General features: G+C 37.2%; 1 protein-coding gene across 2 annotated transcripts; it reads left to right on the top strand.

Moving 5' to 3' along the window:
• The first annotated feature begins 7,970 nt into the window (after nt 1-7,970).
• Nucleotides 7,971-11,161, top strand: LOC113710347 (probable FBD-associated F-box protein At1g32375). Of its 2 annotated transcripts, none has more exons than XM_072066336.1 (5): nt 7,971-8,372; nt 8,665-9,620; nt 9,858-10,004; nt 10,146-10,477; nt 10,927-11,161. In XM_072066336.1, the coding sequence occupies exons 1-4, from the start codon at nt 8,369-8,371 to the stop codon at nt 10,455-10,457; spliced, it is 1,419 nt and encodes a 472-aa protein (XP_071922437.1). In that variant the 5' UTR covers nt 7,971-8,368; the 3' UTR covers nt 10,458-10,477; nt 10,927-11,161. The 2 variants fall into 2 exon arrangements, with proteins under 2 accessions (XP_071922437.1, XP_027089102.1); XM_027233301.2 differs by having other exon boundaries at nt 10,896-11,161.
• The last annotated feature ends 1,187 nt before the right edge of the window (nt 11,162-12,348 follow it).

Here is a 12,348-nt window from a genome sequence, read left to right as displayed (position 1 = left end):
TAGCAAGTACTACTGAAGACTAAGTAGATAGAGCCGAGAAAGTTTATGTGTTTGATTCTGGAAAGATATCCTATCTCCTACCGCAGAGGAGGCCCAGCTCTCATACTAGAGAGAGACGCTCTCATTCTAGAGACGGAAAAAGTCTTACAATGGACTACTCTTGGTTAAGCAAATTGTTTTGGCAAAGTATTTGACTTGAATTCCATCATTCATCCATTTCCTCTGGGTGTAGAGAAGACATATGTCTTATTTGACCACAAGAAATGCTTATTGCTGGATTTTACGAATACGTTTTCTTCTACTGATGGCACTCACTGCTGAATAAAATGACAAGTAGTTTTGACTGCTAAATGTTAATTGGTCTTGCATTTGACTTCAGTATAATGATGACAAGGTACTATTTACTTCCTTTAATCCTACTTATAAGTCCACTGATACATACAATCTTTCATTAGAAAGAAACATATCATGTTGGTGTCTTTTGTTTCTTCCCAAACTAAATCAAAAAAATTACTTTTTTTAAAAAAAAAATTTTCCCTAATAAGGTAAGGGCACAATGTAAAAATCCAAAAAGGGGCAGGAGATTATAATTCACAATTTCTGGTTCTTGAGATCTCGAGTTTAACTATTGGATCAATACCTCCTCGACCTCGAAAAATTACTTACTACTTAACCAGAAGTTTGATTAGGTTTTTTTTTTTAATATCTTGCACGATGTATAATTAAGTGAAAAGTGCCATCATTCTTAGTTCAGCATTGTGCTTGAGAGAAAACTCTGAAAATTATACGAATGAACAATAGACATCTACAAACAAGCTACACTCCTGGTCAAACTTTTACATATTTAGTACCTGTTTGGATGACTATTTTCTAAAATTTTGTAAAAAATTGTATTGTAGTAATTGTATATATACGAGATCAAAAGTGATTAGAAAATATATTTATGAAAAATATAAAAAAATTTTGAGAAAAATGACAATCTATTATATCGATTTTTTCGATCAATCTAGTTAAACCTAGTAAAAACCACCAAATCAATAATTGCCCAACTTAAGTAATTGACTTGGAGTGACCCAACCCAATTTTGAGATCATCTTGGGTTCGTTTAGATGGTGAATGTTTTTTTTTTTTGAAATTTTTTTTTTTTGTAATGTCATATATATGATTTCTAATATTCTTTTTATCTTTCTAACTACTTGCTTATTTTAAAAATTTAATATCACAAAAAGTACTATAGTAATTATTCAAAAAATTTCTCTAGTAATCTTCTATCTAAACACACTCCTTATACCCAAACAAATCCGTACCTCGAATTTCACAATCTTCAATCTTAACCTCAAGCTGTCGAGCAAGCAACTATATCGAAATAGTTTAGTATTGCCCAAATTTTTAATCTTAGAAAAAAAAAGTATGCTCTAATTAACATTGGATCTGGACACTTATTGGACTGATGTAATTTACATGTTAAATTTTTTGAAAAGTAAAATTAATTTGAAAAGACATATAAATGCAAAGGAGAATGGTAATACTAATTATTAGTGTGTGCATTTTCAAGGTAAATTGAATGTGGCTTAAATATATCAATATGTACCCATTAATTAGAATAATAAGTATATGGTTATTACATGAAATTTTACACCATTATAAATTTATGAGAGTTTGTTTGGATAGAAGTTTATTTGGATGATTTATTTGAGATAATTACTGTAACACTTTTTGTGATGTGATATATGTGAGATAAAAAGGTGATTGGAAAGCTAAAAGGCGATTGAGATTTGTGAAGCAAATTATTTTTTTTCAAATCATTTCAATCTAAACACATATGTTTAAGAAAAGGGATAATTTTAGAGACCTTCCCTGAGATTTCTGACAATTCGCTGAGCTCCCCTAAGGTTTAAAAAGTTACACATACTTCCCTTGATTTGATAGTTTTAGTAACAAAATCTTAAAATAATTTTGACTTGGTTAAATTTTAAAATGAATACCCACAAATGCCCTTGTGTAATGAGTTTTAATTTACTCCCCTATAAAATTATAAGATTATCTAATGTAATTATAAGGAAAACGTGCCGAATTTTTCATATCCATACCTACTATTTGATAAATAACTATAATAATAATTTTATCACTATGAAAGGATATTTTTTATGATATTTTGTTATAGATTTAGATTAATAAGATAGAAAATAAAATATTGAAATAATTGATTCAGAGTTTGTGAATTTTTTGAATAGTAGGATTATCATAATTTAGTAGTGATTTTGGGCAATTTTTTTGATTTATTATTAATTTTAATACCAAAAAAATAGAAAACAAAGATTAGCAAAAAAAAATCGGATTACGTTTAAAGTTAACTCATAAAAAATCATTAGTTCATCATTTGGTTACAATAGAAATTAGAGATAATAATGGTAATTTGACAATTTTATCGGTAAAAAATTAAAATAAAAAGGAATAAGAAGGAAAAATAATGAAAAAATAATTTTAAATTAATTCTAACTGTAAACATACCAAACAAGGGATTTTATTAAAATATTTAAGGTTAGTATTGTCATTTTAAATAATACGGGAGATATGTGTAGCTTAGTGAAATTGTGAAACCTAAATTATCCCTAAAAAATTTTAAACAGTTCACCCCCCGTGACCCTGCCCGGTTAGAGATTAGTGTGGCTTGGACTGTGGTCTCTGAGGAGCTTTCTGTCAGCCCAGCAGATATGAAGACATTATTGGAACGGCACCGTTTAAGGAATTGGGGCAATTACTTGGTGGAACGGCACCGTTTAAGAGCTTAGGGCAATTACTTAGCCAAACGGCATCGTTTGGCTAATTGACCAGTTAGTTACGATTAGTTAGTTTCTGACAATAAATGGGACCCACAGCTTGTAACAGTTTTGGCTATCAGAATTGAATTTGTTTCTTTTCTCTCTCTAGTCTCTCTCTCTCTCTCTCGCTTCTACTCTCTCTCTCACTCTAATTCCTCCCAGTTTTTCCCCTTTTCCTCTCTGATTTACTACAATTTCCACCATTGATCCAAATCCGTGACAAATTGGTATCAGAGCTAGCGGAATCCTTGGACACAATCATGGCAGAAAGTACCAGATTTAAGACCTTGGAAGAACAAGTGAGGAAACAGGAGGCTAAGCTACAAGAAATCATGGAGAATCTTCAATCTTCACAATCGTCGCAGCAGCAGCTCAGAGGAGAGATTCGTCAAGAATTGGAAGAGAACAATAGGCGCATGGAAAGCTTGATGACTGGAATGGAGCAGAAGTTTGGCGCCTTCTTGGAACAAAAATTCAGCTCAATAATGCTGAATGTGACTGCTGCAAGGGACAAGCTGCCAGATGAAGAATCCAGGGGAAGAACAGAACAGGCACCGCCGTTGCTGCCGACTCCCCCTCCGCAATTCAGATTGTATCCGGACGCAGAAGTTACGCGAGCTTTCAGGCATGAAGGTAGAATTCAAGCACCAAATCCCCCAAAACTTGATTTACAACTATTCTCAGGAGAAAATCCGAGAGAGTGGCTGCGAAAATGTAACAAGTACTTCATTAATTACCAAATTCCGAATGAGCAGAAAATAGCCATTGTAGAGATGTATCTGGAGGGAAAGGCAGATAGGTGGTTCCAAGGGGTTCGGATTGAGAAACCTAGACTATCCTGGGAAGAATTTGGGGAGATTCTCTGTAAACGATTCAATGAGAATGGTTATAAGGACATAATTGAGGAATTCAACAAACTACAACAGGAAGGGAGTGTGGAAGAGTACCAGGAGAGGTTTGAGGAACTAAAGCCACTAATGCTGGCCAGGAACAGTAATTTGGATGAGAGCTACTTTACCTCCAGTTTCATCAGTGGCTTGAAAGAAGAAATTAAGCCTATGGTGAAGATGCTGAGACCGACGACACTATCAGAGGCCTTTGAGATCTCGCTGTGGCAGGAACGCAACATCAAAATCCAGATCAGAGGAGTTAGAGAAGGCCACAGAAATGTTGCAGAAAATAAGTTTGGCATGACCAAAGGCACTACTCCTGTAGCAGGCAGCACCAACACTTACCAGATACCATCAACTGGAAATTTCAGGAATACCAGATTTAAGAATGTACAAACTGACCGTCAGGATTCTAAGAGAATTTCACCTCAAGAAATTCAGCACAGAAGGAGCCTGGGACTGTGCTTTAAGTGTGGGGACAAGTATGGACCTGGACACCAATGTAAGCCAGGACACTTAAACCTTCTGATCAGCGAAGAAGAGGAGGAACCACTGTTCGAAGATGCACTGGGAGAACAAGACGACCAAACTGGACACCCTGGTCAAGTAATGGACATGTCCCTGCATGCATTGTCGGAGGCCTTAAAAAGAAAGACTATTACACTGACAGGGAAGCTGGATGGAGAGGAGGTGTTGATTTTAGTAGATACTGGTAGCTCTGATAGCTACATCAACAGTGAGTTAGTCATTGGCATGGATATTAAGTACCAAATGGTTTCAAATCCCTTTTCTGTGATCATGGGAAATGGCACCTGTGTTAACAGTAATGCAATCTGTCCAAGTGTAATGTGGGAAGTCAATCAGTACAAGTTTAGGTTTGATCTTAAAGTAATGGAGTTGGGAGGATGGGATATTATATTGGGAGTGGATTGGATGGTACACTTCAGTCCAATCACATTTGATTTTCATCAGCTAAGCATTTCTTTGTTCAGCCAAGGACAGACAGTACACTTACAAGGACAAGCAGAGAACTGTGACATGGACCTGATCAGAGGGAAGGATTTGAGATATTTCATTGAGTATAAGAAGCAGATGTGCGCAGCCATGGAATGGAAGCAAAATAAAGATGGAGACGACCATACCATACCCAGAGCAGTGGAAAATATCCTCAGTGAGTATGCTGATGTCTTCAAGACCCCTGATTCCTTACCTCCTAAAAGGAGCATTGACCATGAAATTACTCTGAAGCCAGGATCTCAACCAGTCAAGCTCAAACCATACCGTTACCCTCACTCTCAAAAGGGAGAAATAGAAAAACAGGTTACAGAAATGTTGGAGCATGGAATAGTTATACACAGCACCAGCCCCTTTGCATCTCCAGTGCTGCTAGTTAAAAAGAAAGAAGGCACTTGGAGGTTCTGTGTAGACTATAGGAAATTGAATGAAATGACTATTAAGGATAAATATCCAATACCAAATGTAGAAGAATTATTAGATGAACTGGCGGGGGCTGTGTTCAAATCAAAGCTGGATCTAACAGCAGGATATCATCAGATTCGTGTCAAGACTCAGGATACTCACAAGACAGCATTTCAGACTCATTGTGGCCACTATGAGTTCTTGGTGATGCCTTTTGGCCTTACCAATGCGCCAGCCACCTTTCAATCTCTGATGAACCAGGTATTCCAACCATATTTGAGGAAATTCGTTTTGGTATTCTTTGATGATATATTGGTTTACAGTCCTACATTGGAGTCACATGTGCAGCATCTGAAAATAGTACTTGATACTCTGAGACAGAACCAACTATATGCAAAGAAATCTAAGTGCTCTTTTGCTCAGAAAACAGTAGACTATTTGGGGCATACTATTTCTGAAAAGGGTGTTAGTATGGATCAAACTAAGATTGATTGTATTTTGAAGTGGCCTATACCTCAGACTGTGAAGGAATTGAGGAGTTTTTTGGGTTTGACTGGGTACTATAGGAGGTTCATACAAGGTTACGGACAAATATGCAAGCCTTTGACTGAACTCTTGAGGAAGGATAGTTTCATATGGAATGCAGGTGCTCAGAATTCTTTTGAGAAATTAAAGGAATTAATGGTCACTGCACCAGTTCTTAAACTGCCAGAATTCAGTAGGCCTTTCATCATTGAGACTGATGCCAGTGGTGGAGGTTTAGGGGCTGTATTGATGCAGGATGGCCATCCTATTGCATTTCTGAGTAAGGCACTATCTCCCAGAAATCTTGGGTTATCTGTGTATGAAAAGGAACTCCTTGCTCTAGTAATGGCTGTCACTAAATGGAAGCATTATTTGGTAGGACATCACTTCATCATCAGGACAGATCACCAGTCTCTGAAGTACTTACTGGACCAGAAACTCAATACTGCTCTACAACACAAGTGGCTGACTAAGTTACTGGGATTGGACTACGAAATCCAATACAAAAAGGGTGCTGAAAATCTGGTTGCTGATGCACTCTCAAGGAGACAGGGGACGGATGCCTCCAGGGACAGCAATACCAGTTTCTGTTTGGCCCTATCTGCTGTTAAGCCAGGTTGGATGGAGGAACTGATTCAAAGTTATGAAGGTGACCCTCACTGCCAAGAGATTATGTCCCAGCTACTGCTAGACTCTACATCACAACCATCCTATACACTAGCAGAAGGAGTACTCAGATACCAAGGGAAACTGTATGTAGGGACAGGAAATGACATCAGAAGCAAACTGGTCTCAGCTCTACATAATTCTGCAATAGGGGGGCACTCAGGACAGAAGAGTTGCTGGCATAGGATTAAATCCATGTTTTACTGGCCTGAGCTCAAGAAGGATGTTATTGCCTATGTACAAGAGTGTGATGTGTGCCAAAGAAACAAGTCTGAACATCTCCCATATCCTGGCCTACTTCAGCCCATACCAATCCCTCAAAAGGCTTGGTCCCACATTGCTATGGACTTTATTGAGAAGCTTCCCAAGTCTCAGGGATATGACACTATACTGGTTGTAGTGGACAGGTTCACCAAATTTGGACATTTTTTGCTATTGACACATCCCTTCTCAGCTAGGCAGGTCGCACAAGTGTTCTTGGATAATGTTTTCAGATTGCATGGGTTGCCAGAATCAATCATCACTGACAGGGATAGAGTGTTCACTAGTTGCTTTTGGAAGGAATTGTTCAAGCTAATGGGAATTCAGCTCAAATACTCTTCTTCTTACCACCCCCAGACAGATGGCCAAAGTGAGAGGCTCAATCAATGTCTGGAATCCTATCTGAGGTGCATGACTTGTGAATTTCCATCCCAGTGGAGCAAGTGGATACCTACTGCAGAATGGTGGTACAATTCTGCTTACCACACCAGCTTGGAACTTTCCCCATTCGAAGCCTTGTTTGGCTATAAACCAACACCTCTTCCTCTAGGACCATACCAGGACTCAGTGATACCTGCTGCAACTCAGGCATTACAGGACAGGGCCAGAATCACTGCTAGCATCAAGGAACACTTATCCAAGGCTCAAAATAGGATGAAAAACTTTGCTGATAAACACAGGACTGAGCGAGAATTTGTGGTAGGGGACTGGGTATTCTTAAAGTTACAACCTTATAGGCAACAATCTATATCTGTGCGCAAGTGCTTGAAGCTTTCTGCTAAGTACTATGGTCCTTTCCAGGTTGAAGAAAGGATTGGGCAGGTAGCTTATAGACTGAAGCTTCCTGCAGGGGCCAGGGTGCATCCGGTCTTCCATGTATCATTACTAAAGAAGAAGGTAGGTCCTCTCCAACAACTATCAACTACATTACCAGAGTGGGATGAGCATGATCTGTGCCCCCTCCAACCAGAGATGATCCTGAAGAGTAGAGCAATATTACGTGATGGACAGCCTGTGGTACAACTCTTGGTTAAGTGGAATCACCTTAGTTTTGATGAAGCATCCTGGGAAGATAAAACCTTCATCGAGCACCAATTTCCAGAATTTTCTTGCAGACTTGCGGACAAGCCTGTTCGCAAGGGGAAGGGATTGTCAGCCCAGCAGATATGAAGACATTATTGGAACGGCACCGTTTAAGGAATTGGGGCAATTACTTGGTGGAACGGCACCGTTTAAGAGCTTAGGGCAATTACTTAGCCAAACGGCATCGTTTGGCTAATTGACCAGTTAGTTACGATTAGTTAGTTTCTGACAATAAATGGGACCCACAGCTTGTAACAGTTTTGGCTATCAGAATTGAATTTGTTTCTTTTCTCTCTCTAGTCTCTCTCTCTCTCTCTCGCTTCTACTCTCTCTCTCACTCTAATTCCTCCCAGTTTTTCCCCTTTTCCTCTCTGATTTACTACAATTTCCACCATTGATCCAAATCCGTGACACTTTCTCGGTCTTCTGCTGCAGAAACTTCTGCTTTTTAACTCTGCTGTCGACCCTTCTCTCCAAAACCATCACAATTAGAGTGTTGACCGCTTTTTTTAGTTTTGCAAGAGTCCTTCCTTGTTCTCGCTATGTTTCTTTGTTTTTTTTTTTTTTTTTAAACAGATGGCCCATTGAAGATCTGGGGCAAATAAAGTTGGAAACATTAGGGATCATAAAGGCCTTCCGGCTAGGATTTGCAGTGTAATTCTCAGCTTCTCTCTGAAAGAAGAGAAAATCCCAGAAAGATTTATGGGTAATACTCTTGCTTTGTCTATTTTTTTCTCTTCCCCCAATCAAGGCTTCCCTTGTTTCTATCGTTGTTTTCAGTGGTTTTCTTTGGAAAAAGAAATTATTAACACTGTGCTCTACTTCCTTAGATGCCTTTCCTTCGGAAAAAAGTATATATGCCTCACCCCATATTGTTGGACTTTATGGTTTAGATATGCTTGGCAATGCATTGTAGTGTATAATATGTAGGCAAAAAAGAAGTTGTCTTTCTTAAAGATGCGACAATGTGGCTTACTTAAATACTTTGGATTCTACAGAAAATCCAAGCCAGAAGCGTCTAACTCTGTCAAGTGAAATGGATGCTGGTGCTTCTGTTGATAGGATTAGCAGTTTGCCCGATTCAGTTCTCTGTCACATTCTTTCTTTTCTGCCAACAACAAAATATGCTGTGGGAACAAGTATTTTATCTAAAAGATGGAAATTCCTGTGGACTGGAGTCCCCTACCTTCTTTTCGATGATGATCGTGTTCATAAAAGCCCAGAAAGAGTGAGAAAGTTTGAGCAATTTGTTAATAAGGTTCTGCTTCTAAGTACTGTGCAGAATATACTCAAGTTCCGTCTTTGTGGAAATGAATTCATTGAGCCATTCTATGTCAATGCATGGATCAGCACTGCAATTATCCGGAATGTCCGAGTGCTGAAAGTTCAAGTTTTTTATTATTGTCGTGCTGATGTTGTCATTGAATTGCCTAGTTGCCTATTTACTTGCAGAACATTAGAGGATCTTGAATTGTGGGATAATCTAGATATCAATACACCAAATTTGGTTTGTCTTCCTAGACTAAAACGTCTAACGCTTTCTGACGTTCAATACAGAAATGATGAATCCGTCAGTAAGCTCATATCTGGCTGTCCAATACTAGAATTCCTGGATATTTGCAGATGCAGCTTTGATAATGTGACAGTTTTTGTAATATCTTCACCTTCACTGAAACAACTCCGTTTTCGTGGTCCCGATGACTTTCCTGAAAATCTTCACTACAAGGTTGCTATAAATACCCCAGCACTAGAGTCCCTTGATTATTCCAATCACATATGGCAGCACATTGGCGTCAACTTTCAGAACATTACCTCTTTAGTTAGAGCAAAAATTGATGTTGAGGCTTTTCCTGGTGATGATGCACCTCAAAGTGCTTTTTGCAATTCACTTGTGGAACTGGTTCAGGCACTACACGGTGTAAAGATTCTCACTTTGTCACAGAAGACAATGAATGTAAGTTACCAGTTCTTTCTCTTAATGTTGAGGACAGTGTACCAGCTTCTGTTGTAAACTTACTGCAAAATTATTGTGTCAGGAGCCTACGCGTTAAATTCACTAGGCTTTGATGTTCGTAGTCGTCTATGTTTCCCAGTGTTTTGTGATTTGTTCGCTAAATTAAAGATTGTAGCTAAATGCACAGATCAAGTTAAATAAGCGGGCTAGCTGCGAGCTAAATGATGTTTTATGTAGGCTCTGAGCTATGCCACTACCTGCTTGTCAACAAGGAGATTCGAAGGACTAACCAAATTGGTAGTAGGAGCTGGATGCTGTGAATGGACTTGCCTGCAGGATTTGGTTGAAGCGGCAGTAAATTTAGAAGTTCTTGATTTCACAAAGGTAGGCAACTTAGATGCTTTTGATATGCTTAAGGTTAGTTTGGAACGAGAAAATTACCCAGAGGAAAAGGATGAATCTTTTTTATGCTTTCTTTTTCAAATCTGTATAGATGTTTTGAAGAGTTGCTTTTGTGGTAATTAGAATTGGCATAGAGAACACACTATAGAGTCATGCTGGAGGGATCCCATAGAAGTTCCCAGATGTTTGATAACGAGCCTGAAACAAATTTCACTTGAAGAACTTGAAGGCTGTGAAGATGAGCTTGCAATGATAGGCTACATTCTAAAGCATGGTAGCGTTCTAAACCGAATGCATCTAAGTTCTAAAGTCGGCGGCTTGAGCACGAAATTTCAGCTTACTCAGAAGATACTACTGTTCCCTAGAAGATCCCCCACATGTCAAATTGCATTTTGCCGGCAAGCTGGACCACGGTCCCTTTTCAGCAAGTCATAGTCCCATGGGGGAAACATGAGGTGAAGTTAAATTTTGACTCTTCTGATGCAGAATATTTTTAAATTGGAAGGAATGAGAATTTAAAAAGAAGTTGAATTTTTTTTTCAAAGATATTTGTGACAATTTCAAATTTCTATGCTGGAAACTGCTGCGGGAAATATGTTGTTCATCGAGGATTGTTTCAAATGCTGATATACGAAAATGAGACTCTTTCAAAACCGTAAATCTACAAGTCCATTGAATGGTGCATTCTTCTATATCCAATTCTTTGGTTGCATGCGGCTGAACTGGGATTGAACTGGGGAATTAGAATTGAACTGAGGAATTGAACTGGGATTTCTGTTCTTCTTGCCAATGTTCTGAAATCATTCTTGCTTTGATCTCCTAGTCTTATCTGTATGAAGCCAGCATGCGATACTTTTTTTGTTTTTTTGGCAGAAAATGAGGCAACATTGGTTGACTGGTGCAGTAAGGATCATATCCGGTGCTTCTAACTGTCACCTACAATGAAAGATTCTGGATGAAGCTGGGTTGGAAGGAGGTGCCATGCTGGGAATAATCATGATGCAGAGAATTTTAGCTCAAGGGTGGAAGAATGTGGATGAAACTTTTTGTACAAATGAGCAGGGAATTGCTATCATGCAGCTTGTTTTGCATATCTTTTTGTTTTGCAGAAAGTATGAATTTTATTATCAGTACGGAAACTCTTAATGGTACTATAAAGGCCTAAGACTTAACTTCGACAACAAAAGTGACCGTTGTTGGCAAGGCGACTGAAATCGAAGCCATTCAAACTTTTATAACATTAAAAAAGGAAAAAAAATAGTATTGTTGGTTACAAATGCGAATTTCTGTTTTAATTTTTTTCATGAAAATAGCTAGTTTTCACACAAATGTGTTTAATCCTTAAAATCATTCTAGAATTTGGTTGGCAGAAAGGTGAAATAAACACAAAATAAATTAATACTACTTTTTTTTTAATGTATATTTTAGAATTCAAGACAAATAGGGACCTTTTTTAATGTTATTCTATGTTGTGGAGATTTTTATCTAAAGAGTTCTCAGTTTCCTCAAAAAAAAAAAAAAAGGAGTTCTCAGTGAAGATTTGTCTGAAATTTATGAAACCTGATATGCAATTCTAAGATTGGAGTCCAAAGAAAATTTTCCACTTTCATCAAAATTATTACTCACTAGTCCAGGAATTCAATAATTTGAGGGGGTAGCATCTTGTTCTATCAATTTGAGACTATTATTTTCCACATGCCTTAGCATGGTCTATTTATTGTGAATTTGTACAAGCATGAATAATTAAAATTAAAAAAATTTAGAAATGATCGTACACATTCATTTATATTCATTTAGAAAATTAATGTGTTTTAAATGTTTATCTATCATACTAATTTTTAAAAACTTCTTTACATATTTTACTATAATATAGAAGTATTCATCAAATATTGTAATGCATGTCAAAAAAATCGATAAATATTGTTTTTTAATAGACATTCTTTTAGAGAATTAAAATTTTTATAATGACAATAAACCTACAACTACATATTTATACTTAATTAAGTACAAAAGATCCAACAATTTATTTTCTTCATCAACAAATATTTAGTAACCAATAATATTGGTAAATCTATCCATATAACAGTTAATTTTTTTTTTATTATGCTAAGCTAATCCATATGATTAAAAACCATACGAGTTCATCAAAAGAGGTGATATTGTTGGAAGAGAGTGGAACTATAACAACAAATAATTCAAATTTATTTAAAAAGATAAAATTATTAGAGGAGTGAGAAACTATAATAAAACTAAGAATTAATCTTTTATATACTGTCAGTGTGTACATATATTGATGGATTTAGATGCGTGTTATATCATCTCATCT

The sequence above is a fragment of the Coffea arabica genome, chromosome 9e, assembly GCF_036785885.1.
Source record: "Coffea arabica cultivar ET-39 chromosome 9e, Coffea Arabica ET-39 HiFi, whole genome shotgun sequence".
NCBI lineage: Eukaryota > Viridiplantae > Streptophyta > Magnoliopsida > Gentianales > Rubiaceae > Coffea > Coffea arabica.
Note: the sequence above shows the minus strand (reverse complement) of the source record. Positions and strands in the feature narration are given on the sequence as shown.

Excerpts from the sequence above, each read along its gene's own strand:
- LOC113710347 (XM_072066336.1), top strand. Across the intron at positions 9,621-9,857 it reads TGTCACAGAAGACAATGAAT|GCTCTGAGCTATGCCACTAC; the intron begins GTAAGTTACCAG and ends TGTTTTATGTAG. Across the intron at positions 10,005-10,145 it reads AAGTTCTTGATTTCACAAAG|AATTGGCATAGAGAACACAC; the intron begins GTAGGCAACTTA and ends TGTGGTAATTAG.